This window comes from Ornithorhynchus anatinus, chromosome 5, assembly GCF_004115215.2.
Source record: "Ornithorhynchus anatinus isolate Pmale09 chromosome 5, mOrnAna1.pri.v4, whole genome shotgun sequence".
Classification (NCBI taxonomy): Eukaryota; Metazoa; Chordata; class Mammalia; order Monotremata; family Ornithorhynchidae; genus Ornithorhynchus; species Ornithorhynchus anatinus.
This window is the reverse complement of record NC_041732.1, coordinates 29,323,763-29,350,724: the sequence shown is the minus strand read 5'-3', so window position 1 is coordinate 29,350,724 and position 26,962 is coordinate 29,323,763. Positions and strand designations below refer to the sequence as shown.

The following is a 26,962-nucleotide window of genomic DNA, read 5'->3' as shown; positions in this document are numbered from 1 at the left end:
TCCCGCTCAAGCTGGGCACTGCCACCGCTGCCAACAAGATGGGATCCAGAAAGTGTTACGGTGGCCCAGATGGAGACCACAGTGGCCAGATGCCCACCCCAGTCTCCTAGCCCCAAAATGTGGGACCCAGCTTAGTTTGACCCATTCTCATCTCTTCTCATCAGTCTGTTGGCTTCAGTATTCTATCCCCGATTGCCCAGAGGTCCCCAAGCTCTCAGAAGTGTTTAGCTGGAGCCTGCTTGGGCTACTGAGGCTGTCAGTCATTCAACTGTATTTATTGAGTGCTTACAGTGTGCTGAGCACTGTACTAAGTGCTTGGGAAAGTAAAATAGAAAAATAAAGAGACACATTCCCTGCCCACAGTGAGCTTACAGTCTAGAGGACGAGCTTACAATCTGTTCCAGGACCATGGGGTCCCTCAGAGCTCCACACCTGTGTTACCGTGGACACCTCCTCATTTCCAAGACTCCCATGTCCGATGCTCCCTCGACTCTCTATGACTAGCTCTAATCTTCCTTGTCTTCACTCAACTGTCTCTCTGGTCTCTCTCCAGTACAGCAGCCTGGCCCTGTCACCACAGAGACCATGTGTCCTTCAGACCCTGAGGCCCTCTCAGTCAGTTCTGGCAGAGATACAGAGCCTCCACATGAGGGAGGGAGAGCAAGGCGATGTCAGCTGGCAATGGGAAAGTAGAGTTCCTGGGGGACCCATGGTTTTGGAGATTGGAGCTCAAAGAAAGGGGTGAGATGGGAGACTGGGGAGAGGGCAGAGCCATGCTGGCTCCCTATCACTTGGGGTAGGAGGACAGGAGGGCCCACACACCCAGGCTAGCAGAAGGCTCAGTCAGAACTGTGGTAACGTTTTCCTACCCATCTCCCCCGGCTGCAGTGGTGTGAGGATTCAACAAGGAACTGGAGGCTCACTGGCTGAAATAAAAAATTCCCAGGTTCAGGCAAGAGAAGGAAGGTCTGAGTTTAGGGTCTGGAGAGGGGAAGGAAACTGCCAGAAAAACGGGAAGCAGAAACAGAATGACACAGAAGGTTGAGGGGAGAGTAGTGACTTACTGACAAGAAAATTAACTTACCAGCCATGATGGAACTTAACTTCAGGAACAGGATTTACAGATCCTGGGATACATCAGCAATTGGTGCATGCATGACATCTCTGGATTTTATATACAGCATCAGGTACTGAGAGTACGGCAGCACGGAATGGGACAATCTTTACTTGCAATTGATGTGGAAGGCCTTATTTTTCACACACTATGTCATATATGACCTAAAATCTCACTGTAAGAAACATCATCTTTGAACCCCAAGGGGACAACAATATACTTTAAAACATAGTGCTGAATTATTCTAACTTATGGGCAAAGGTAAGAGAAGGTCAGAGCCATCCAGAATACTGAGCCAGTAAAATGGTAAGTGTCAGTGCAGCAATTCCAGAATGAATTATTTCAAACTAGATCCGTTTTTTCCCCTCACTTCTTCGCCACCAAACAGGATAGTCCACCATTCGTAAATTCACAGTCTATAAAAACATGCTAAAATTGACCACGGCCATGAAGCCTGTAAAAACATTTGGATGTCCATAAATTTAAGTAGCTGCTACAACAGGGCAATAGTGGCAGCGGCAGCACAGGCAGGAGAAGGAATCCCAAAATCATCACTGTGGCCACAGTCACCACCTCCTCTTTCAAAGTGGAGGGTACACGGTGCAATAATAATAATAATGATGGTATTTGTTAACCGCTTACTCTGTGTCAAGCACTGTTCTAAGTCCTGGGGTAGATTTACGCTGAACAGGTTGGGCACAGTCCCTGTTCCACATGGAGCTCATAGTTTTATTTCCCATTTTACAGATGAGGTAATTGAGGTCAAGCTAATTAATTTGCTCAAGGTCACAGAGCAGACAAGTGGAGGAGCTGAGATTAAAACCCAGGGTCTTCTGATTCCCAGGATCATGCTCTATCCACAGTGTTTTGTACTCAGCTCCACCCCGTCCCACTGGAAGTTGGTGAAGTAGCCCTTTCCTGGGCCTCAGCTTTCCCTATGGAGGATTCCATAGAAGCAGCATGACCTAGTGGAAAGAGTAAGAGCCTGGGAGTCAGAAGACCTGGGTCCTAATCCCAGTTCTGCCACATGTCTAATGTGAGAACTTGGACAAGTCTTTTCACTTTTCTGTGCCTCAGTTAGCTCATTTATGAAATGGGGATTAAATCTCACTCTCTCCTACTTAGACTGTCGGCCCCATGTGGGACAGAGTCTGTGTGCAACCTGAATAACTTGCATCTACCCCAGCATTTAGGTCAGTCCTTGGCACATAGTAAGTGCTTAACAAGTACCATATTATTATTACCGATCTCTGAGGTGTTGATGGGCTGCTGACCCCTGCTCTGGAGGAGTCTATCGCTTAACCTGCCCCTCTCTGGCAACTCTCTGTAGCAAGAAGAAGTTACTGGGTCTGGATTTCCTCCCTCTCGACTCATCAGACAGTAAGCTCGTTGTGGGGAGGGAACGTGACTGTTTTACTGTACTCTCCCAAGCAATTAGTTCAGTGCTGTGCACACAGTAAGTGCTCAATAAATACAAGCAACTAACCGATTGAACAGGCTTGCTTGTAACTAGCTTCAATCCTAGGCGGCCGCTTTCTTCAGTCCCTGCCCTGGGGGCACCCCAAACTGCCTTCCGCTCCTTGCCACCCTTGTGGATTACCACAAGGACTTCAGCAGTTGTGCTTGCATATTCCAGGGCAGTGACAAACCAAAGGGTGAAGTGAGCAGGGGTGGGAAACCCAGGCCTTTGGCAAGAGGAGCAGGGTATGATGGATGGAGTGGGTGGGATTGGGTCAGTAATGCCAATTGCTGAGAATGATTTTTACCAATGGAGTTTGACTTGAGTCTCCCCGGATACTTAATGATGGTATGTTAAGTGCTTACTATGTGCTTACTGTACTAAGCCACATGGGGCTCTCAGTCTAAGGGGAAGGGAGAATATGTATTTCATCCCCATTGTACAGATGAGGAAACTGAGGCATGAGGAGTTAAGTGACTTAAGATCTCACAGCAGACAAATGGATTAGAAGCAGCATGGCTTAGTGGATAGACCACGGGTCTGGGAACCAGAAGGTCATGAGTTCTATTCCTGGCTCCACTGCTTGTCTGTTGTGTGACCTTAGGCAAGTTACTTCACTTCTCTGTGCCTCAGTTACCTCATCTGTAAAATGGGGACTGAGACTGTGAGCCCCACATTGGGGAGGGACTGTGTCCAACTCGATTTGCTTTATCCACCCCAGTGCTTAATATAGTGTCTGGCAAATAGTAAATGCTTAACAAATATCATTATTATTATTTTTATTCATTCATTCAATAGTATTTATTGAGCGCTTACTATGTGCAGAGCACTGTACTAAGCGCTTGGAATGTACAAATCGGTAATAGATAGAGACAGTCCCTGCCCTTTGACAGACTTACAGTCTAATCAGGGGAGAGAGACAGACAAGAACAATAGCAATAAATAGAATCAAGGGGAAGAACATCTCATTAATAAAATAAATAGGGTAATGAAGATAAATCCAGTTGAGCGGATGAGTACAGTGCTGAGGGATGGGAAGGGAGAGGGAGAGGAGCAGAGGGAAAGCAGGGAGAAGAGGGTTTAGCTGCGGAGAGGCGAAGAGGTGGGGGGGTAGAGGGAGCAGAGGGAAAAGGGGAGCTCAGTCTGGGAAGGCCTCTTGGAGGAGGTGAGCTTTTTTTAGAACCTAGGTCCTCTAACTTCCAGGATCCTTCCACTAGGCCATGCTGTCACCCATGTGAAGAGCTGCCATCTCTCCTTCCCCTCCCCAGTTTTTACTCTCTTCAAAGCTTTGTGCTTCAGAAAGAGAAAAGATGGCAGTCTTGTCATATGTGATGGTAAAGTTAAGTAGAGGAGATGACATGTGAATGAAGAATTTTAGACACATTGAGCTTAAGGTGTCAGCTGGACATCTAATGTATCTATGTCCTAGAGACAAGATGAAATGCATGCTGCCACGGAAGTAGGCGGCTAGCAAGGTATATTTGAGAGTCATCCACGTTAAGGTAGTAGTTAAAGCCATGGAAATGAATGAGGTCTCCAAGGGAGCGAATGTAAAATGAGAAGTGATGAGGCCCCAGAATGGAGTCCTGAGAACCTCCTGGGAAAGGTTGAATGGATCCTTAATAGAGTGGAAGGTTGGGAAGGACCCTGGATAGAAGAATCATTGTGGGCAGGGAACTTTTGTACCAACTCTGTTATACTGTACTTTCCCAAGCGCTTAGTATGGTGTTCTGCACACAATAAATGCTCAATAAACACCACTGACTGACTGACTGATGAAGATAACTTTGAGAGACATTCCAAGGAGGGAATAGCAATTTCATGAGCAGTGGCTTGGTTGGTGGAAGAGAGTTATGTGTTGGGCAGGTGAGCAAGTTGATCAGAAGGAAGAATGGGTTTATCACTGGAGAAGACAGACACCTGTTTAAAGGGAGTCCAGGTTCTGGGTAATTATGAAGCCTAGTAAAGGCTTTTTGATTTAATCTCATTGACAAATGAAAACCGAGCACTTATCTTTGGGAAAAATGATCCTTGCTGATGTGGAACAGACTGGAAAAGTGAGAGGTTGAGAATGATGAAAGACCAGTAAGGACACAGTTTCAGTAAACTAGGCATAAGTAGGTTAAAATTTGGACAGAGACAGTGACTTAACTGAGAAATGGGGCAAATCCATGAAGTATTATTGAAGAACTGATGAGACTTGGTGAAAAACTAGTTGGGAAATGCACCTGCATTATAAAGAGAAATTAGGCTTCTGAATTTACTGAGTTACTGCATTTTAATTTATCGAGCATCTACAGCATTATCGAAAATCCTGGCACTGATTTAGGTTTGACTCTTCCTTTGACATAGGGAACCCCTCCAACAAACCTGCCCTGCCAATCCTCACAAAACCCAAGTTGTTATCAATCCACAACAGCTAGTCCTAATACTTACTGACCTAGCCTCAGCAGGAGGGAAAGCGAGCCAGGGAAATGAGGGCTTAATTTGGGGAGAAAGAGGGTCACATCTTGGAGGAGATGTGACCTTAATAACAATTTGAGAGAGTGGTGGTCTGGCGAATGTGGAGGGGGAGGGAGTTCCAGGCTAGAGGGAGGACGTGGGAAAGGGGTCAGAGGAGAGATAGAAAAGAACGGGGCACAGTGAATACTCTGGTGCTAGTACAGCGGAGTGTGCGGGCTGGGTAGTAGTAGTAGGAGATTAGTGAGGCAAAGTAGGACGGGGCAAGCTGATTGAGTGGTTTAAAGCCAATGGTAAGGAGTTTCTGTTTGATATAGATTTGGAAGGGTAACCCCTGGAGGTTCTTGAGGAATGGGGAGACATGGATTGAATGTTTTTGATGATAAATGATTCTTGCAGCAGTGTGAAGCGTAAATTGGAGTGGGGAGTGTCAGCTGGACATATGCAGGAAGACCAACCGATAAAAAATTAAATTTAATAAAATGCCCCAGCATTAAGCTCTAGGAGTTCCCCCAATCCAATACTGTGACCCTTTGAATGACTGCATAAACAGGTGCTGCCATAGTTAGCACGTGTTTTCATAGAAGCCTCCCACTCCCCTCTTAAGAGTGCCAGTGCTATGAAGCTGAGCATAGCTACGGTTGCCCAGGACAGACTGAGAAGGGAAAATGACTAAGGGGTTAGGAACATTTGGAGAGATACTCATATTAGATTCTCCAAAGATAGTTGGCAAATCACCCGTGCTTGTGGGCTGGGTTTTCCTTTCCGTGGGCAGAGAGAAAACGCTCTGCCATACTTCCGGGGGAATAGTTTGTAGGGGTAGGCAACAGACCTCCCCTTTACAAGGGCGTGGATGAAGCTGGAAGAAGGGAAAAATCCAGAAGAGAAGGGTCCTTTTGTGCCAGCAAAAAAAGAGATTCTCTTTTTTCACTGGCACAAAAAGACCACTATTATGGCTTTTTTTTTTTTTTTTTACAATTCTCAGTCACCTAAAACTGTAGTTTAAAATAGCAGGAACTTGGAAATCATGGGTAAAATCATAGTCCTGTGGTGCCAATTGCTTATTCATTTCAGTTCTCTGCAGTTCAGTACAATAGAAAACAAAGATTTAACAGATGTTGATGCAGATCTACTATGCAAATCTCTGGCACAGACTTCACAGGCTCTTTTCACACTAAAGAATGACAGAAAATTTCAATGTTTATGCAATTTCTTTCAAAAAGATCTTTCAAAGAGAGTATGAACACCACTAAGTAAAGTACTCAGAAAGCTGTGTGATGTGTTGATAAAATAAAGTAGGCTATATGTATTATTTTTTTTTTACAGGAAAAACAAGGCTTCAGACTTCAGGGTTTTTTTGAGGTTTTTTGTTTTGTTTTTTCAGGGTATAGAGTAGTACTACTGTGTTTGCTTGTCTGCATATAGTTGTGTTATGAATCTTTTGTTGTGCTCTAAGAAATACTGTATAGCATTAACAAAGAGGCTTTCAAAGCTTCTCAACAGGCAGGAAGTGGCACAGAACTGTGGAAATAAAATAACCATAAAAACTAGTATGCAGACAAACAGAGAATAGTGTTCAGTTCTATGTGCCCAGATGACTCATTTTGATACACTGTGCAGGTCGTATTTTATACAGAAACTCTTCAGTATTAGGTAAAATATCCAGGAATTTATTTACATTTCCTTTAAATTATTTTTCTGCAGTGCTCCATCCATCATTTGAACTGGCAGTCTAGTAAATATACTGGGAGAAATAACAAAAAACACACCCACCAAATGAAATGCATTCACAAAACATATATTTCATATTCTATTTCGTTTCAGAGTAAGAAAAATGATGATGATGATATTTGTTAAGCACTTACTATGTGCCAAGCACTGTTCTAAGCACCATGATAGATACAAGGTAATCAGGTTGTCCCACGTGGGGCTCACAGCCTCAATCCCCATTTTAGAGATGAGGTAACTGAGGCACAGAGAAGTTAAGTGACTTGCCCAAAGTCAAACAGCAGACAAGTGGCGGGGCCAGAATTAGAACCCACGAGCTCTGACTCCCACGCCCGTATTCTTTCCACTAAGCCACTCTGCTTTTCTAGAGTACATTTAAAACTTGAAATCTTTCATGCCAGTTCAAATACAAGTTTTCCCTTTTGTTCCTGTTGTGGCCTATTTATCTCCTTTAATAAACTCTGGCTCTACAGATGTCTGGATATTCAAAAGGCTTTAAGTAGCCTTTTCCAAATGTGTTAAAATAGAATATTTTCCTTTAAGCCACATTGCTCTCTAGTGTTCTTCAAAAGATTAAAAAAACTTAAATCTATGAAAAATGTAATATTTTCTGCTGAACAATTTAGGAAATAGTTTTTCCACAGTACTTAACAACTCTGTGACAAAAGCAGAATGATTAAATAATATTTCATTTCTCACTTTTTAGCTTCTGATTAAGATTATCGTGCTCTGAATATGATCTTTATGCTGTTGATTCCTGGGTGCGACTTCTTTCCTGCTAACGAGACACACATCACTCACTGCCTTACCATTGGGCTTTGGGATTCTCTCCCTCTAATTTCAACCTTAGTGGAACCAAGACAGTTGCTTACTGAAGCCCTTTGCATCAGTCTCAAGCTTCCTCCTCCTGATTTTCAAAGCTGTACAAAAGTTCCTTTACCTCCATGTCTTTCTTCAATCAATGGCATTTATTAAGCACTTACTGTGTGCACAGCCTGCACTAAATTCATCTCCCACTTCACTTGTTCCCCTTAATCAATTTTTTTTAAATTTTCTCTTAACAGACTTAATATTTTTTTCTAGGTAATACCAAATGCCAGAATAAGTCACATCTTCCACTTGACAAGACCCTTTCACTTTCATAAAGTTAATTTTCTTCAGGTTAAACAGAAGTATGTGAACTGAATAAGAATTCCTATTTCCTTCATGACTTCAATCAAACACATTGCTATCCCCCACATCAAGCCTATTCAAATATGAAGAATGCAAGATACAAAATTCTAAGAAAAGTCAACCTATCCCCAACCATTCTCTTCTTAAATACCACCCAGCACTTATTGTACATTGGCTGGACTGAGAGTGAAAATCCCCATCTGGCAAAGCAAAATTGTTCACCCAAGGCCTGTTAATGGGTTCTACTGTAAGCTCACCGTGGGCTTGGGATATATTTACCAACTCGATTGTATTGTAATCTCCTGAGCCCTTAATACAGTGTTCTGTGCACAGGAAGCCCTCAATAAATACTACTGATTGCAAGCAAAACCCCCGGCCGGTTGTTCATTTGGAATATTTTTCCTGAAGAAGCATTGTTTTTCTCTTCTTTTCTCCCTCTCTCTCTGGCTCCTACCAGAGGAGTAAGACAGGGCTATGTGAAGGAAAGGCAGGTGGGATGGAGGAACCAAACACTTCAAACATTTACTGGGGCATCTTCAAAGGCTTAATTCTCTTAACAAAGGGAGAAAATTAAAGCTGGTGACTGGAGAAGTTAACAAGAGTGAAGCCAACCAAATATTTCTATAGCCATTTCTGTGCAGAGATAATAGATGGTAAGATGGTTGGGAAAATGGCTTCAGATACTAATTTGGACATTTATTTACATCATTTTTAATGAATTAAAATTAGTATGACCATGTCAAGATAATGAGGAGTTTGATGGAGAAGATCAGAACACACTGTTTTATTTCCTATTGAAACATTAGTTCTCAAGTGTCTATTTCACTAATAATGATCTCTCAGTACCATCCATATCTGTTGACAGCAAAGATGGATTGTTACATGAGAGCTATATATGTTAATCTCCTGAGAAAGAGAGCAGAGGTCATGTCAAGTAGTAGCTGAACTATAACAAGGGCTTTCATATAATGAATATAATGGATGAAATACCATGGAATAAATTAATATATCATTGGTACCACACGCTTGTGAGGATACAATATAGTAGGGTTGGTAGACATGATCTCTGTCTGCAAAGGTCTTACAATCTGTAGGGGTAGACCGAAATGAAAACAAATTACAGATAGGGGAAATGGTAGAGCCTTACTAAAGGAACATCTCCTCCAAAAGGCCTTCCCTGATTAAGACCACCTTTTCTCTTCTCCCACTCCCTCTTGTGTCACCGTGACTTGCTCTTTTTATTCATCCCTCCTCCAAGCCCCACAGCATTTATGTACATATCTGTAACTTGTTTAAATTAATGTCTACCTCCCCCTCTAAACTGTAAGCTCATTGTGAGAAGGGACTGTGTCTGTATACCGTTACAGTGTACTCTCCCAAACGCTTAGTACAGTGCTCTGCACACAGTAAGCACTCAATACACTTAAGTGAATACATGTGTGGACGAATGAATACAGTAAAAAGGATATAAGTGTTGTGGGGTTGGGATGAGGATGAAAGTGCTTACAGGGTTCACAGAGAAGTGCACAGGTGAAGCAAAAGGGAAGGTGAGTAGGGGAAATGATCTCTTAGATAGGGAACGCCTCTTGGAGGAGAAATATTAGTATGGTTGTGAAGATGAGAAGAGTGGTGGCCTTTGAGATATGAAGGGGGAGATAATTCCAGACCAGAGGTTGGATGAGGGCAAGGGGTAACAGAGAGACAGGTAAGTTGAGGTAGAGTTAGTAGGCTGTTATAGGAGTGTAGTGTGCAGGGTGGGTTATAGTAGATTAGCAAGACAGGGTAGGAGGAGGAGAGCTGAATGAGTGCCTTGAAGCAAATGGCATGACATTTCTGTTTGAAGTGCAGGGATTTTTAAGGAGTAGAGAGACATGGTCTGAATGGTTTCCTTTTAGAAAAAATTACCCAAACAGGAGAGTGAATTATGGATTGGGGAAGGGGGAGAGAAGAGGCAGGGAGTCATCAAGGAAGCTGATGCAGGAGTCACAGTGGGATGAGTGTTTGGATCAACATAGAAACAGTTTGGATGGAGAGGAAGGGGTAGACTCTAGGGCTGATGGGAAGGTAGAACCGATAGGATTTGGTGACAGACTGACGAGAGGTTTAATGAGAAAAATGAGTTTAGGGTAATGCCAAGGTTATGGTTTACAAGACTGGGAAACTGTAAACTCATCTCTAATCTGTAGGCTCGTTATGGGTAGGAAATGTGCTCCTAATTCTGTTATATTGTACTTTCCCAAGCATTTAGTACAGTACTCTGCACATAATGAGTGCTCAATAAATACAATTGATTGATTGATATTGGTGCGGTCTACAATGATGAAAAATCTGAAGAAGAACATGGTCTGGGTGGAAAGAAGAGGAGTTCTGTTTTGGACACATTACACTGGAAGAATGAGGTAATGTTCTTCTCAACAGAAAATCCATTTTGGGTATAACATGATACACAAGTTGGCAGAAGTTTTCCCCCAACTGCCATTTCAGCACTTCTCTGCTGCTTTAAGCATTTAAGTACTCACAACCCCCTGAAATACCTACAAATATATATTTATTATCTAACCCCCCTAACTATAATTATCTTCACATCTGCTTAAATTGTAAGGTCCTTGTGAGCAGGGATAATGTTTATTAATTTTTCTGTAGTCTCCCTAGGATTTAATACACTGCTCCACATAATACATGCTCAATATATACAACTGACTGATGGATTATTGTAACAGAATACTTTGCTTCTTTTTGGTTCTGCAATTTTACAATAGTGTATTAAAACAACAATGAATGGCAAAGATGTAAAGTATTTAGTTTGTGAACAAAAAATAATGGAAAAATTGGTATCAAAAGATGCCATACAAGGCAATCCTTTTGAGCCATCTACTATCTAACCCACTGATTTCCAGTGCTTCATTAGTTACAAGATCTAAACATTGTAGCTGATCAGTAAGCAGTGACCACTGCCATCATTAGTCTTATTTAATATTCAACTGATGGGAGGGTACTAAAGTTTAATAAATTGCTGATCTGAGTTCATCAGCTACCCAAAAGAAAATATATAGGGACAACTTTTGCTAGAATTACAGAGCTACTCTTCTTTCAGAGAAATTTTCTGCATGCTGTAGGAAGGAAGAAAAGTAATACGCTAAAATGGTGACAGAAACTCTCACTAGCATGCTTGAAACTTCTTACTGGAGTTCTCAAACATTTCTAAATGGTTCTACATAGGAACTCTAGGACATTGCAAATGTTTCATCACACAGGAATAATGATAATTTTAAAACAGAGTGTTAAGGGATTTCTTACTTTATTTTATATAAGGCTTTGTCTCTTTCATAGGAGGGTAAAATGAATGAACGGATATTTAAGTGATTCAATGAATGCTGCCTATGAGTAGTACGGCTGGAATTAGATTCAGGAACCTGACTTGTACCCACTACAAGAAAAATATTCAGAGTAATAGCAACTTTTACTGGAAACCCAGGTTGGAGTCCCATAATTAGACAGTAAGAAATTCGTTTGGTCAGTGGTTCTAAAACCAAGACTTTGCTGGCACGGTAGAACAATAAGCAATTTCCAGGCAACAGTAATTTAACAGCCAACAAAATGTATGGGCTGAGTTTTCTGTTGCCTAGATTTTAATGTCTATTTAGCCAGCAATATCTTGAACAACTCATTTAGGCTTCATTTCCTAAATAAATACTATCATCATACTAAGAATTCTGTTACATCATACCAAGTACAATCACATTTGTCTGCAGCTCACTGTAGGATAGAATCAATCTTATTTTTATTAACCCTTACGGAGTTCAAATTCATAAGTATTTTATAATTCAATTTGTATTTCTTTTGGGGGGGTGGAGAAGGGGAGAGAGAGAGAAATATTCAGGTAACTTAAAGACAACTAATTTCAACAAGTTGAGTTACAATTTGGGGTGGAGAAGGGGAGAGAGAGAGAAATATTCAGGTAACTTAAAGACAACTAATTTCAACAAGTTGAGTTACAATTTTCACTGAAAGCTGTAAGAGTAAACAAGTGCTGTAGCCTTTTAAAAAGTAAAGAATACTTTAGACAATAAAAACCATCAGAGGGTTCTGGCATTTTAATCCATATCACCAAAAATTAAAAAAAAAACCTTTAAAAACACTATATGTCTCTCATGTAGTCATAAGAGTCAACAGAAGTAGTGTGGTCTGATGTAAATAGCACAGACCTGGGAATCACAGGATCTGGGTTCTAATCCTGGATCTGCTACTTGTCTGCTGTGGGACTCTGGGCAAATCACATAACTTCTCTGTGCCTCAATTACCTCATTTATAAAATGGGGATTAGCACTGTGAGCTCTACGTGTGTCCAACTTGATTAGCCTGTATCTAATAAATTATAATAATGGCATTTGTTAACCACTTACTATGTGCCATGCACTGTATGTACTAAGCGCTGCGGTGGATACAAGTAATCAAGTTGGACATAGTCCCTGTCCCATGTGGGGTTTATAGTCTCAATCCTCATTTTACAGATGAAGTAAATGAGGCACAGAGAAGTTAAATGACTTTCTCAAGGTCACACAGCATGCAAGTGGCAGAGCCAAAATTAGAACCCATGACCTTCTGACTCCCAGGTCTGTGCTTTATCCAACATGCCATGCTGCTTCCCAGTGCTACCCCAGTGCTTAGTACAGTGCTTGGCACATAGAAAACACTTCACAAATACCATTAAAAAGAAAATTGTTGCTCCTTTCTGCTAAAGGAAAGATGGCCCTTTCTCTTTCCACCACTAGCTCCTATCTTGTTTTCTTTCTACCCAGCATTTGGGAGAGGGCACATGTAAAACTATTTTCCATTACTAATATTACTTATGCTGTTTACCTGTGGGCATTATTCATTTAACCATCAATGAAATTACTTCAGAGGCTAAATTGGTATTTTGTTACTTCAATATGATTCACTATAACAGTCTTCCCAGTAGAGATTCAGACATTAGGATAATGTATAAATGATTGTAAGTTAACCTCTCAAAATTGGATAGTCTGTCCACAATTCTGTTTCAGCCAGGAAACAGGATATTGCAGTCCTAGTAGTAGTGCGGTTTTTATTTCCCTGATACGGACCACAGTTATTTGTGAAGCAGGTTAAAGGGACAGTTCAGTTTCCAGTACTCAAATAGGCTCGACTACAGGAAGGAGAGTGAAGCAGAGGCATAACCATTCCATTCCTAGCTTGGGCAGTGGAAAGCAAATAGAAGGCAATCTGCTACAAGTCAAAACTCCCCTGTACTGGGCAGCAGCAGCACGAGAGTCAAGGGTGGAGACTCGAGTTTACTATGCTGAAGGAGGCAATGGTAAGCCACATCCGTATTTTTACCAAGAAAACTCTATGGATACACTACCAGAATGACTGCAGATGGAGTCAGGGTGTTCTGGGAGAGATGTGTCCATTGTGTTGCTGACGACTTGACAGCATAAGACGAGAATAGTAGAAAAAGGGAAATGGGGGATAGATGAAAAGAGCAAACAAGGAAGAGGAGGAAAGGAATAATATGGGGAGTCAAACAAAAGGTATCCTTGGATCCTGGAACTGTTGGACTTTCTGGGTAGCTCTGGATGAAGAATCCAGACTTTATTTCACTTCTACTCCTAGGACCTTGGTGGACTTCCATAAATAGTCCCGAGCTGATGAAACCAAAGTTAGTCGTCGGCCTTTGCTCAGAGCTGAAGCCCAGAACACTCTTCAGTAATCACAGAGCCAGAGTGGGCCATAGGAAGAATCGTAACTTGCCCTAATCAGTTATCAGAGCTGAAGCATGGGCATTTGAAATTCTACATTTGACACACTGAACTATTAGGTAGTCCACTGCATGGCTCTATTATATAAGAATAATGAAACTACTGCTGAGAAATTATTAGAAAAATGTTAGCAAAATGGGGAAAAATTAGAAGCAGCATGGCCTAGTGGAAAGAGTACAGTCAAGGGAGTCAGAAGGGAGTCATTTTAATCCCAGCTCTGTCAGCGGTCTGCTGTGTGACCTTGGGCAAGTCACTCAAATTATCCATGTCCAGTTACCTCATCTGTAAAATGGGGATTAAAACTGTGAGCCCCATATGGGTTCTGGACTGTGTTCAACCTGATTAGCTTGTATCTACACCAAAGCTTAGTACAGTATCTGACACATAGTTAGCACTTACAAAATACCCTTAAAAAAAAGTTATCACTGTCAATGCTAAAAGGTACTTCACTCAGAGACCTGTTTTCTCAATGTAAGCTAACATCAAATCATTTAAAATCCCAATAAGATCAGTGTTTTGAGAGGTTTCAATAAAAATGGACATACTGCTTTCATATCATTATTTTTCATTTTTCCAAGGAAATAACTCACCACTTTATATTTTGAAGAAAAATTTTCAGGGCTAACTTTATTTGGGTGGAGGTAGATCAGTGGAGTTTCTTTAAATAGTTAAGGATTTGCAAAGTGCAAAGCTCATGTAACTTAATCTATGTTTTCCTCAAATCCCCATGGGTCCATTTACTTAAAAAACACCACACTCTCTGGATGGGTGCCTGGCATACCAAACCTGCCCTGTCGTGCATAGTTTTATTTCTGTTACTAAATTAGGAAACCAAAGTGGGCTATGTTTGTACCAGCACTGAAACAGAAAAGACTCAGCATCATTAATTTGCATCTTTCTTTCTAAGCCAGATCTTAATAAGATATTTACGTTTTAATTAGTTACCTGAGTAATTTAGCCTAAAGAAACAATCCTAAGAAATAATGAAATCAAAGGGAGAAAATGAGCGACATCATTACGTATATCTCTTTCTGGATAGTTCAAATCATAATATCGAAGATAAATTAAGAACTACAGAGATTTAAAATTTCCAGTGTCTCGTTACATAGTGTAATATCAGTGTTTTGCACAGTTGAATTATTACATCTTTTGCAATGAGACAGAGGACTTAAATGACATTTATGCACCACCTCTTTATGAAAGATTACTGAAATACCTTATGTGGAACTATTATGAAAAAGTAAACAAGGCATTCAAAGTGTCGAGTAGAAAAACACTAGGACATGATCATCTGCATGAAAACTAAATACACCCACTGTATTTCATATGGCAACTTAAAATAAGTGAAATAAAAACACATAAGAAAAAAATATGTAATTTTCCAGACTCAAAAAACTGACTTGCCCTCAATTAGCACAGCAAAACTGGCTAAGCAAACATAGTCAGTGGTGATCAATTAACATTCCTAGTAGTATTTTATAAATATACTCAATGCTAATCAAAAGTGAAATCTTGATTCATGATGGGAAAAGGACAATGCTGGTCTGTTACCACAGGACGTTAACAATATTTCTGTCAGGTAAGTCTCCTGAATAATGTTGAATTTCATCCTAGCACAATTAAAAGTCAAAATTGAATAGAAAATATTTAATGCTGTAGCACTATATAATTTTCAACAAGCTATGTTTTATGCTAGAATTTAAATATTAAAGAATATATAAATCTAACTTTACTAAATCTAACCCAAAGGCTTCAGCACATGTTGGCAAGGATAAGCCATAAAAGGAGAGTCAATAGTATTTATGGAACATTTACTGTGTGCAGAGCACTGTACTAAGCTTTTGGGAGAGTACAATTTAACAATAAACAGACCCATTCCCTGCTCCTGGAGGCCAAAGAAAACTAGTGAGGGGGAGCTTGTGGTAAGGAGGGGAAACCCAGTTCCCTTTGGTCAGGTCTTTCCCTAGGACCCTGTGAACTCCTCTGAAGACCCCACCACCCAAAAAAAACTTTCCCCATTCTCCAGTCAACTGTTAACTTTCCAGAAATTCCACATCCTTGCATATGGATTTATGAATTTCCATTCTAACTGCTACCCCGCTGAACCCTTTATCTTATTCTGTCTTGAGTATCTCGGCTCTGCCACTTGTCAGCTGTGTGACTGGGCAAGTCAGTTAACTTCTCTGTGCCTCAGTTACCTCATCTGTAAAATGGGGATTAGACTGTGAGCCCCACTTGGGACAACCTGATTCCCCTGTGTCTACCCCAGCGCTTAGAACAGTGCTCTGCACATAGTAAGCGCTTAACAAATACCAACATTATTATTATTCCATCAGCCTCTTTGCTGACCTCCCTGTCTCCTAACCTCTCTCTTTTCCAATCCATACTTCACTGGGCTGCCTGGACCATTAAAAAAAAAAAACTGCCTATATTTCCCCACTCCTCAAAAACCTTCAGTGGTTACCCAACCACATTTCTTCACCAGCCTCCGTAACAGTAATAATTGGGGTACATGTTAAGTGTTCACTATGTTTCAAGCACTGTATTAAATGCAGGAGTAGATACATGATAATCTGATCCCATATGGGGTTCACAGTCTAAGTAGGAGAAAGAACAAGAACTGAATCCCCATTGTGCAGATGAGGAACTGAATCAGAGAGAATTGAAGTCACTCATAAAGATCACAGAGCAGGTTCAAGGAAGAGCTGGGATTAAAACCCAGGTCCTCTTGACTTCTAGGTTCGTGCTCTTTCCACCAGACCATGCTTCTTCTCCTAAGCCTCCATTTTGGCTTCAGTCCCGCAGATCCTCAAGCTTCTGCTTTAATGTCAGCCAGAGTCAATATCCTGAATGGGAAAGGCCCCCAGAAAGAGTGAGAGGAACGACAAAAACCTTGGCCCAAAATGGAGTCCTCAAAGAGGAGCATTCATTCATTCATTCAATCGTATTTTTGAGCACTTAACTGTGTGCAAAGCACTGTACTAAGCACTTGGGAAGTATAATATGGCAACAGATAGAGACAATCCCTATCCAGCAACGGGCTCCAGTCTAGAATGGGGAGACAAAGAGCAGTCTGGCATGTTGTTGGGGTAAGGAGAATGAAAAGGGGTAGGGCTTTGGAGGAAAAGGGCAAACATAATGTAGTGATTTACTACCATTGTTTTGTAATGTTTTATGCCAGAATTCAAACTTTAAAAATTAATATATAATAATCTTTATCAAATACTAGAAGAAAGACCCATGTATTTTAGGTGTGAGAGAATGTTCTTCGCTGAAGATCCATAACTTCATTATTTAAAGGCTTCTTCTCTGGTTTATACATTCTAAATTTTAACACAGCTCTTGGTCCAGGGAAATAGCACATTTCTGGGAATCAGGAGCCCTGGGTTCTTGTTCCAAAACTGGAAGTCGGGAATGTCTGCTGTAGCTATGCCTGTAGTGGTGAAAATTCTAACTGAAGATCCACCTAGACTGTCTTGTATAATGGATAGACCCATCAAAAACCCTGAAAAATCATGGCCTCTTTCATAAAATTTAAAACATTTCAGCAGTTGTATCACTGTTGGTTAAATAATAAGGGATTATTATTAATAATAATAATAATTTTCTAAGTGCTGGGATAGATACATGGTAATCAGGTTGTCCCACGTGGGGCTCAGTCTTAATTCCCATTTTACAGATGAGGTAACTCTCAGGCACAAAGAAGTTAAGTGGTTTGCCCAAGGTCACACAGCAGATGTGGCAGAGCTGGGATTAGAACCCACATCCTCTGACTCCTAAGCCCGTGCTCTTTGCACTAAGCCCCGCAGCCTCTCTAAAATTTTATCCTTTTATATATCCACATTCTATGCTCTCATACTCAAAATCACAGGGCAAAAAAAACCAGGATCATGTCGTGAAATGAAACAGTAAGCGGTAATTGTATTTACTGAACATCTGCCTAGGACACTACAACAAGGGAGACAGACAATAAAATGCATCACAGACAGGGAAATCTGTAGAGTTATAAGGATATGTACATCTCTGGGGCTGGGGTGAGTATCAAAGTGTTTAATGGGTACATCACTAAGTGCATGGGCAATGCAGAGGGGAGTATGGGAAGAGGAAATAGTGTCTGCATGGGGTTTGATGGCTAAGGGAGACTGTGAACAGGTAATTAATCTGTACCTAAGGAGGAACAGGTACTTTATCCCCATTTTACAGCTGAGGAAACCGCAGAGAAGTTAACTGACTTGGCCTAGTTCACCCAGCAGGTAAGTGGTGGAACCAGGATGAGAAACCTGATCCTGATTCCCAGGCACGATTTCTGAATTAGATACCATTGCTGAACGAACCTAAACCTAATGGCTGAGGCCTAGAGGTCAGTAAAATTCACACTGTGAATCCCTCCCTGACTCCTCTTTCCATTGCCTGCTCCTCTCCCACTTTCCCCTATTATGTGCAGTTTAATGTTAGCAGGATTGCTCTGTAAGCTCATCTAGACTGTAAGCTTGTTGTGGGCAGGGAATATGTCTGTTTATTGTTGTATTGTACTCTCCTAAGCACTTAGTACAGTGCTTTGCACAAAGAAAGCACTTAATAAATACAACTGTATGAAAGAATGAATGGCCAGACCCCCAGGACTTGGCTCCACCTCCTTGATACAAGTGGTGGGCAGCCAGTTCAATTTTCCTGGCTACCTCCCTCTCCCTGCTTTCTGGACAGCTGGGCACCTGGGCTTTTCGGTCTCTGCAGCCTCAATTTCCCTCGCCACCAGCCCTAGGACCTTGCTCAGTCTGCTTTGGCTGCTCCTGAATCTCTCAGAATCTCTCAGAAGCTGATGAAGCCAGGCAGCTGTTGGAAGAAACTGGCGGGAAAGAAGAGAAGGAGGGAGGCAGAGAAACCCAAGTGATTCCATCTGTGGCATGGTGAAATCAGGGACCCAGTTGTCTGATCATCAAGAGGGTCCCAGCCAGGATCCCAGGATCGTTTTTCCTAGAGAAGTAGGGTGGCCTAATGGATAGAACATGGGCCTGGGATTCAGAAGGACCTGTGTTCTAATTCCAGTTCCGCCACTTTCTGTTGTGTGATCTGGGGCAAGTCACTTCATTTCTCTGGGACTCAGTTACCTCATCTGTAAAATAATAATAATGATAATGATCATTATAATAATATTTTTAAGGGTTTACTATGTGCCAGGCACTGTATTAAGTGCTGGGGAAGATACAAGATAAACAGATTCAGACACCGATCCTGTCCCACATAAGGCTCACAGTTTTCATCCCCATTTTACAGATGAGGTAACTGAGGCACAGGGAAGTGAAGTGATTAGAAGCCAGGTCCTCTGACTCTTAAGCCCATGCTCTTTCTACCAGGCCATGCTGCTTCTCCGTAAAATGGAGATTAAGACTCTGAGTCCCATGTGGGACATGGGCTGTGTCCAACCTAATTACCTTGTATCTCTGAATAGTGCCTGACACATAGTAAGCACATAATAAATACCAGAAAATAATACCAGCCTCCCACATATCATGCTGCAGCAAGTTGCTTTCCCTTCCCATTTCTGGTACGAGGTTGGTGGTGGCACAAATGGCTTAAGCAAAGTGCTACGTGTGTCATCGATTTGATGGAAAAAAAAAGACACACTGAAATGTGGGCAAAGGAAACAGAAAAGGACATAATTTGGGTGTAGTGGGAAGGCAGTGAAATGAGGAAACAATTGATTTACTCGCAACAACTGGAAATAATGTTGAGGAAAAGGCTGATGGATTCTGGAGTATGACAGCAAACGGAACATGACATATCTACAGTTATACACATATTGTAGGCTGGCCAGAACCTACATTATGCATGTGCTCAGACACCTGTCCTTTTCAAAGACTAGCACAATTATTCTCTGACCTGGTTCTAACCAGTGTATATAAAATGTTTACTGAAAACTATAGCAACTTGCTCATATGTCTAAGGTAAGATCTTAAAACTTGAGCATGAATCAATTTTGGAAGAATTTTGACAAGGTGAACATCAAATGCAAAAAACAGATTAGAAAGATAAATGATTAATTAAAAAATAAAGACCATGTTAAATTTTGAAGTGTAGTTTAAAGCATATCAGATTATATATTTTAATCATTCCTCATTACACCAACACTTGGCAAGTCATTAAAGTCTTCATTCACTAAAACAATGATTAAGTATAAAATTATCGCATTCTAAATTAACACCAAAACAAGATGCCACAACTTGCATATGTAATAAGCAACAAGCAAAAACAAATTAAAGAACAAAGGGAGCTGTTACACACATGAAACTGTTATTCTTTTTATAAAAATTCATTTTGCTTTGAACTACTACACCTAAGAGTAAAATACTGTGACTGCTTTTTTTCAAAACCCTGTAGTTCAGAGACTATTCTCTGAAGAATGGTTTCTATGCGAGATTAACAAATGAAAATGCTATTGACCCAGATTTAAATCTGAATTTTTTTTAAAAAGATGAAAAAGCAGTCCTGCTCAGCATTATCACAAAAGAACTCTTTATTGAATCAAGAAGATATACTGCTAATCTACAAATTTAAAAAAGCAAGCCTGAAGAAAAATTATTAGTGGCAAAGACGAACATCAAAGCGTTTTAAATTTGTAAATTTAACTCGTAAATTTGAGAAAGAATATATTCCAAAATAAAGTTATGACACAGTGAGAAGGCAGAGGTGGGCAGTGCCATTAGCAAATGCACAAACACAGGGACAGTCTTTACAGGCTGCTTATATTAAGGAATTTTGGTCATCCTGCTTCAATTAATACATCAGCCTCCTTGCAGACCTCCCTGCCTTCTGCCTATCCCCGCTCCAGTCCATACTCCGCTCTGCTGTCCAGATCAGTCCATGTTCCACTACTCCTCAAGAACCTCCAGTGGTTGTTTCTCCATCTCCATATCAAACAGAAATTCCTTACAATTGGCTCTAAATAACTCTATCGCCTTGCCCTCTCCTATCCTTACCTCCCTGATTTTCTACACTTCACTCCTCCAATGCTAACCTACTCATTGTATCTTGATCTCCTCTAACTTGACATTGTCCCCTAGCCCATGACCTGCCTCTGGTCTGAAACTCCCTCCTTCTTCATATCTGACAGACTATCACTCTCCTTTCCTCCAAACCTTATTAAAATCCCAACTCCTCCAAGAGGCCTTCCCCAAAGAAGACCTCATTTCCTCTACCCTCTCTTCCATCTGTGTCACCCCTGCACTTGGATTTGTACCCTTTATTCACCCTATTGTCAGCCCCAGCACTTTCACACCTATCCATAATTTATGTCCTTGTCTGTCTCCTCTTCATTCATTCAATCGTATTTATTTAGCGCTTATTGTATGCAGAGCACTGTGCTAAGTGCTGGGAAGTACAATTCAACTTGAGATGGTAACCTCCTTGTGGGCAAGGTACATGTCTACCAGCTCTATTATAGTGTATTCTCCCAAGCTCAATATAAATGATTGATCACATATTTGTCTTAACATTCCTAGCCACACACATTGATAAACTATCAGTGGCACCACAGTAGAATGTGCAGCTCATGTGCATGAAAGTATTTTCCCTCTCCCTATCCCTTTCTTTTCACCACAACCCAACACATACACACTTTAAAAATCAGTCAATGGCATTTACTGAACACTTACTGAGTACAGACTGCTGTATTAAGCGCTTGGGAAAGTACACTATAACAGAGTTGGTAGACAGACATGCACCCTGCACACAAGGAGCTTATAGTCTACAGGGGGAAGGAAGACATTAAAATAGATTAGGGATAGAGGAAGCCCCCTTTTCTACTCATTATTCTAGTTCTATATCATCATTCAGAACTTACTTCAAAGACAAGTTATTCCAAGAAGTCTCCTTCAATTACTTACAGATAGGGGCACTCCAAATATAAATTCTACCTCTTTAATAATAAAGAAAAGGTAATCGCTGATTGCTTTATCTGGAAGATTGATATCAGTTAATTCCTATTGCAAATTTTTAATTCTGGGCTAGGGATCTCAATTTTGGAAATGTATATGGGTATTCAGTGTTAATGTGTAAACGATCTAGCACTGTAATTTCAAAAATATTGTAATTTTAGTTTCAGAAGGAAAGGAAGTTAGCAAATATTCAAATTCCAAGAGTAATTTTTCAAAGGATTGTATTCATGCAAAACTGTCCTTTGCAGACTTAACAAGCGTGTAGTCAAACTATGCTTAAAATACCAGGACAGAAAGTTCCATTTTATACTTTAGCAGATTAAAAAAAAACTTGACATGGATGCACTTTTCTGAAAAATGTATTAATTTCAAGTTTCAATTGATAGAAAAATTACTTTTAGAATGACACGATATACAACATGAAAGCTGTCGAAAACACTTGTTTGTCCAGGAAATTTCACCATTGCAATTGAACTTTAGGAACAGGCAAAATTCAGACTCATAACGGGCAGGCATGGGGAAACAAAATGACAAGTATCTATCCAAAAACACCTCAGCTAAAACTAGAAATAAGTTATCTGAATTACAATAGGGTCTATTTTCTCAAAGACACAATTGCAGGCATTTATGCAAAATAATCAAAGTACATACATTAAAGGCACTTTCCCAAGTCTATAAAAATGATTAAACTGGGTAAAGAAAAGACACATGCTGTGTAATCTGATGCTTCAAATCCTTTTCTCATTGAGATATTCCTTAATACACACTAACAAACTTATCTTAAGAAAGTCTGTACTACTAATACCTTTCTTTTTTTCACCCATTTGGTTTCTCGATACAAGCCCAATAGGAAAACAAGCACAACAGGGATAGGCTTTCATTTATTATGTTTCTACAAATAACTCCTAAAACTCATTTTACAAACCATACCTTTTCAGAGCCTTTTCTAATCCTCTTTTTAAAATACTTCACAAAGTGAGGAATAAATTGTATTTTTGTTTCTTTGGAGGTGATATAATCCAATTTAATAGAACTGAAGGCTAACTAGGGTTACCCTATTCATTTTGTGAACCTCATCAAAATACTTATGAGCAATGTCTTCCTGAGCTGTACTTGAAACTTATATTTATTATGTGAAAATGAATTCTGCAAGTGTTTATAAATCTTCAGTAATAAGTTATCAATGCCATTGCTATCACGGCCACCATAAATAACAAAATATAATTACATATGAGTGTGAAGTTTGTCAATGAATCAGTCCTCAGATGGAAACTTACCCGGAGGTAGGAATTTCAGTTGGTTATTAGCTAGTCGAAGATGACGTAAGGACCTTAGACGACCAATCTCTGGGCAAACAATTTCTAAAGCATTGTCACTCAGGTCCAGGCATTGCAGTTTTACAAGAGAACCAATGGCTTAGGAGATAAAAGAAATACAAAATGAATGTGACCCATGAGTTAAGACTTTAATGCGGATATCCGATGATAAAATGCTTTAGTATTTAATACCCAGGTCTGAGTAGGCTAACTGAATGTCAACCATAAACCCGAGATGACACACAGTCATTAGCAATTATAAAAAAAGTAAATAATTGAGAAATAAGGAGAGATGAAATGCCACAAAATTTACTACTTTAGACTTGATTCAGAATGAAGGACCCAGAAGCCAACATAACTGAGGATGCTTTTATATTCCAGATGTCTGACACCAGCAAACAAAACAATGGCATTATATGATAATTGGCTCAAGGTAAGGGAGAGAGACCCAGGAGGGTTGTCATATGATGTAATTGCCATTTAGGCTTTTCATTTCCTGTAATTAGAAGTGAAGCAAACAACATTTAAGATGTATTCAAAATTTTGATAAGCAACGTGTTTAACATGGTAGGAGCAAGGACATTTGAAAGCAAGAATGCTAAATAGCCTCTTTGAGGATAATCTAAGTGAAAGCTTCATTTGAACACAACTGTCTACAAAACAAAAGTTGGCACTGGATTGGGTAGCTTTTAATTGTAAAGTTCAAAAAGCACTTACCTTCAGGTACAACAACTATGTTGTTTGAATGAAGGTACCTGGAAAAAAAAGAAAGTTAGCTAAAACAACAGCTGTTACCCTCAAGGCCCTTTTGCTAATCAGTTTGCAAACACTCACTTTGAGAGGCATTAAATTAGAAACGGCAAGCACCTTAGTATGTGAATCCCTGTCTCTGATCCTGAGTATAGTAAATTACAGAACCCACTAATGAACAATTTTCCATATTCCAATCAAACAGCATTATCATAATGACAATAATAATGGTACTTTTAAGTGCTTCCTATGTTCCAAGTACTGGTCTAAGCAATGGGATATATACACGGAAATCAGGCCAGATACAGTCCCTGTGCCGGATGGCGCTCCCAGTCTTAATCCCCACTTTACAGATAAGGTAACTGAGGCATAGACAAGTGGCATGCCCATGGTCAAACGGCAGACAAGTGGCAGAGCCAGAACCCAGGTCCTTCTGACTCCCATAAACCCAAATGAGTGCCACGCTTGTCACAGTTGATGACTACACATAACACCCAGTGAATAATGTAATTGCATTTACACAATAAAATGAACTTTACTGTTAAATAAATTCACAAGAGAGCCAGACAAAAGAAATTAGAATTACCAGACAGCTTTTACCTCCAGCTAGCTGAATTCATAAAAAAACTTTTTGTGAAATTGCCTTGATTTACTCTACATACAAATATCCAATTTAGAAGTATTATATTTTTCACAGAATGGGACTTCAGTAAATACAGCTATTTCAAAAAGAACTCTGCAGCCTTAAAAATGGTGACATGTCCAGGCAAGTCTAAACAAATACTATTTTAAAGCTATTTAAGTATCTTTGGCGCACTCTGGTGGTAAATACTCACAACTATCATTATTTAAATCTGTCACTGAAAGATGGAAGTAAAAATTTTAAAGGAAAAAAATCATGAAAGCGGACACATTATAAAAAGCTACATATTTTCAAATTTAAAGTAAACTTACTTGAGTCTATATTATTTGGAAACTCAAATAATTAGTGCAGAAATTTACTATATAGGAAGCAATCTTAAAAACAACTTGTTTAAATAATCAAATGTGTTTCTGAATTTTCTATATTTTAAAAACCATTTATTTTCAAAATAATATCTACTCCATTGGCTAAAACCTAAAGCAAAGCTATATTCTCTGACTATTGATTCATAAAACTACACTGTAGTGAAGTAGTAAGTTTCTTCCATCCCAATAACTTGCTACTTCAGAGACAATCCAAATAGAGTATGGTTTTGGTACGCCTTCATTTTTTTATCTGGGATCTGAGAAGTGCAAACTTTTGTCCAGTTTCTTATATAGAACTCTGCAAATATAATTCTAAACAGGATTTCCTGATTCCACTATCAAAACAATAATCACTGGAAACTCCTGATTCTTTATGGTAAAAGACTAAATACAAATAAGTCCAAACGTTCACATATGTACCGCCACATATTCTGCTGTTTCAGCACAAAGGTCATAGTGCCAAAGAGAGGATGAGAGCAGGTTTTCTTTTAATCAAGCAACATTACAATTCTGTTCTAGAAGGAGTAATTCAAAATACTCAGGCCTAAATCATGAACTTAGATGGACAAAACTGGCAGTACAACCTAAAAATAAATATAGGCATGCTAATGTACAACATCAAAACACTAGGAGGAGAAGACAGCCACTGACATTTGAGGGGAATAGGCTCAAAACAAATAAAAAGGGATGTTTCTTCGGATAGTATACCTTTGATACAACTGGAAGATGTGCAGGTAAAAACATTAGTAGGTTTTAGAAGGGGTGGGATAAATTCACTAGGGAAGCAGCATGGCTCAGTGGAAAGAACATGGGTTTGGGAGTCAGAGGTTGTGGGTTCTAATTCCGGCTCCGCCACTTATCAGCTGTGTGACTTTGGGCAAGTCACTTAGCTTCTCTGTGCCTCAGTTACCTCATCTGGAAAATGGGGATTAAGACTGTGAGCCCCATTTGGGGCAACCTGATTACCTTGCATCTACCCACCGCTTACTAGCTGCTTGGCACATAGTAAGCGCTTAACTAATACCAAAATTATTATTATTATTATTATTATTCACGGACATGGTGTCCATAATGAGATGCTAGAGGAAAAGTTAAGCATGTAGAGGGGAAAAGTGAAAAACAGTTAAATGTGACTTTCCTAAATATTAAGATGAATGTCAAGGAAGTCGCACATTACATGTTTCCTCCAAACATCCTTAGGTTACTGAGGGAGACAGTGTTGAGTTGATGGACTGTTGTTCCAACCTAGTTATGGCATTTCTAACATTATGACCCAGATATGCCAGCCTTGTGCATGGAATAATATGGTCAGGTCAGTGGAGCCTGCACCTGACTTTTAGTCAAACACACATTCATAGGTCAAATTTTAAAATTAAGGGTGTCTTCAAGTACAAAGAACAACTATCTATATAGGTGGGTCACAAGAAAAATAAGACCACTAAACACATTTAACTGTTGTCAAGTTATCTTCCCCTTTCTCCCCCTCCCCTGACAAAAAAAAAAAAATTGACATTGGAATATACTATTTGAATTAGCATGTTGGAGTCAAGAACTTGTCACTGATAAGCTCTCATTCAATTTGGGGACCAAATGGCCTCCACATTTTAACGGAGAGGGAAGAAAGGGGCCAGGAGCAACAAAAATGATTACAAGGTTATAAAAAATAACATGAGAAAAAAATTCAGAGTAATTGCAGTAGTTACTGGCAAGGCCACTGGGAGTCAATTCATGTGGCCAAATTATACACAGGGAAGAATGATGGAAATAGGTAAAGCACACGGACAAGACGCTGCCAAATATAATGGAGATGAGCAGCGGTGCCTCTTCAGTGTTCACTCTGTCTCCTTCGATGTTGCTTCTGTTTCAGCAGAACCCAGAACATGACACAAGAGAAACTGGGAGCCTAGTGAATGAGGGTCTTTGGGCAACTCCTCAGAAAGCACAGGTTTGGCCTTGGCCCAGAGATTCACGTGAAAGATCGTCCTCTAGCACGCAAGCCAATGTTACCAATTCCTAGGCAGAAAACCTGAGGGACACTTAATAATCACCTCTACATATTTGCTTAAGGCAGATTATGGCCAGTTTTCTAACTCTGCACAAATCAGAATTAAAGGTGATCAATTTTTAATGCAAGGAGAGATTTAATGCTGATGCAAGGAAGAACACCCTGATAATAAGGTAATTAACTCAAAATATCTTTAAGAACAATGCAGATATGTGTTGAATGATTTAGAAGTGGGCTT

At 40.0% G+C, this 26,962-nt stretch overlaps 1 protein-coding gene across 2 annotated transcripts in view; it reads right to left on the bottom strand.

Annotated features, from left to right (window-relative positions):
- The window catches only part of LRRC28 (leucine rich repeat containing 28), a 107,817-nt gene that overhangs the window by 63,702 nt on the left and 17,153 nt on the right, over positions 1 to 26,962 (bottom strand). For both annotated transcript variants that reach the window (XM_029064904.1, XM_039912302.1), the window contains exons 4-5: positions 23,679 to 23,716; positions 22,923 to 23,060 (exon numbers count right to left, since the gene is read on the bottom strand). In XM_029064904.1, coding sequence (XP_028920737.1) covers positions 22,923 to 23,060; positions 23,679 to 23,716 — 176 coding nt within the window. The remainder of the gene's footprint in view (positions 1 to 22,922; positions 23,061 to 23,678; positions 23,717 to 26,962) is intronic.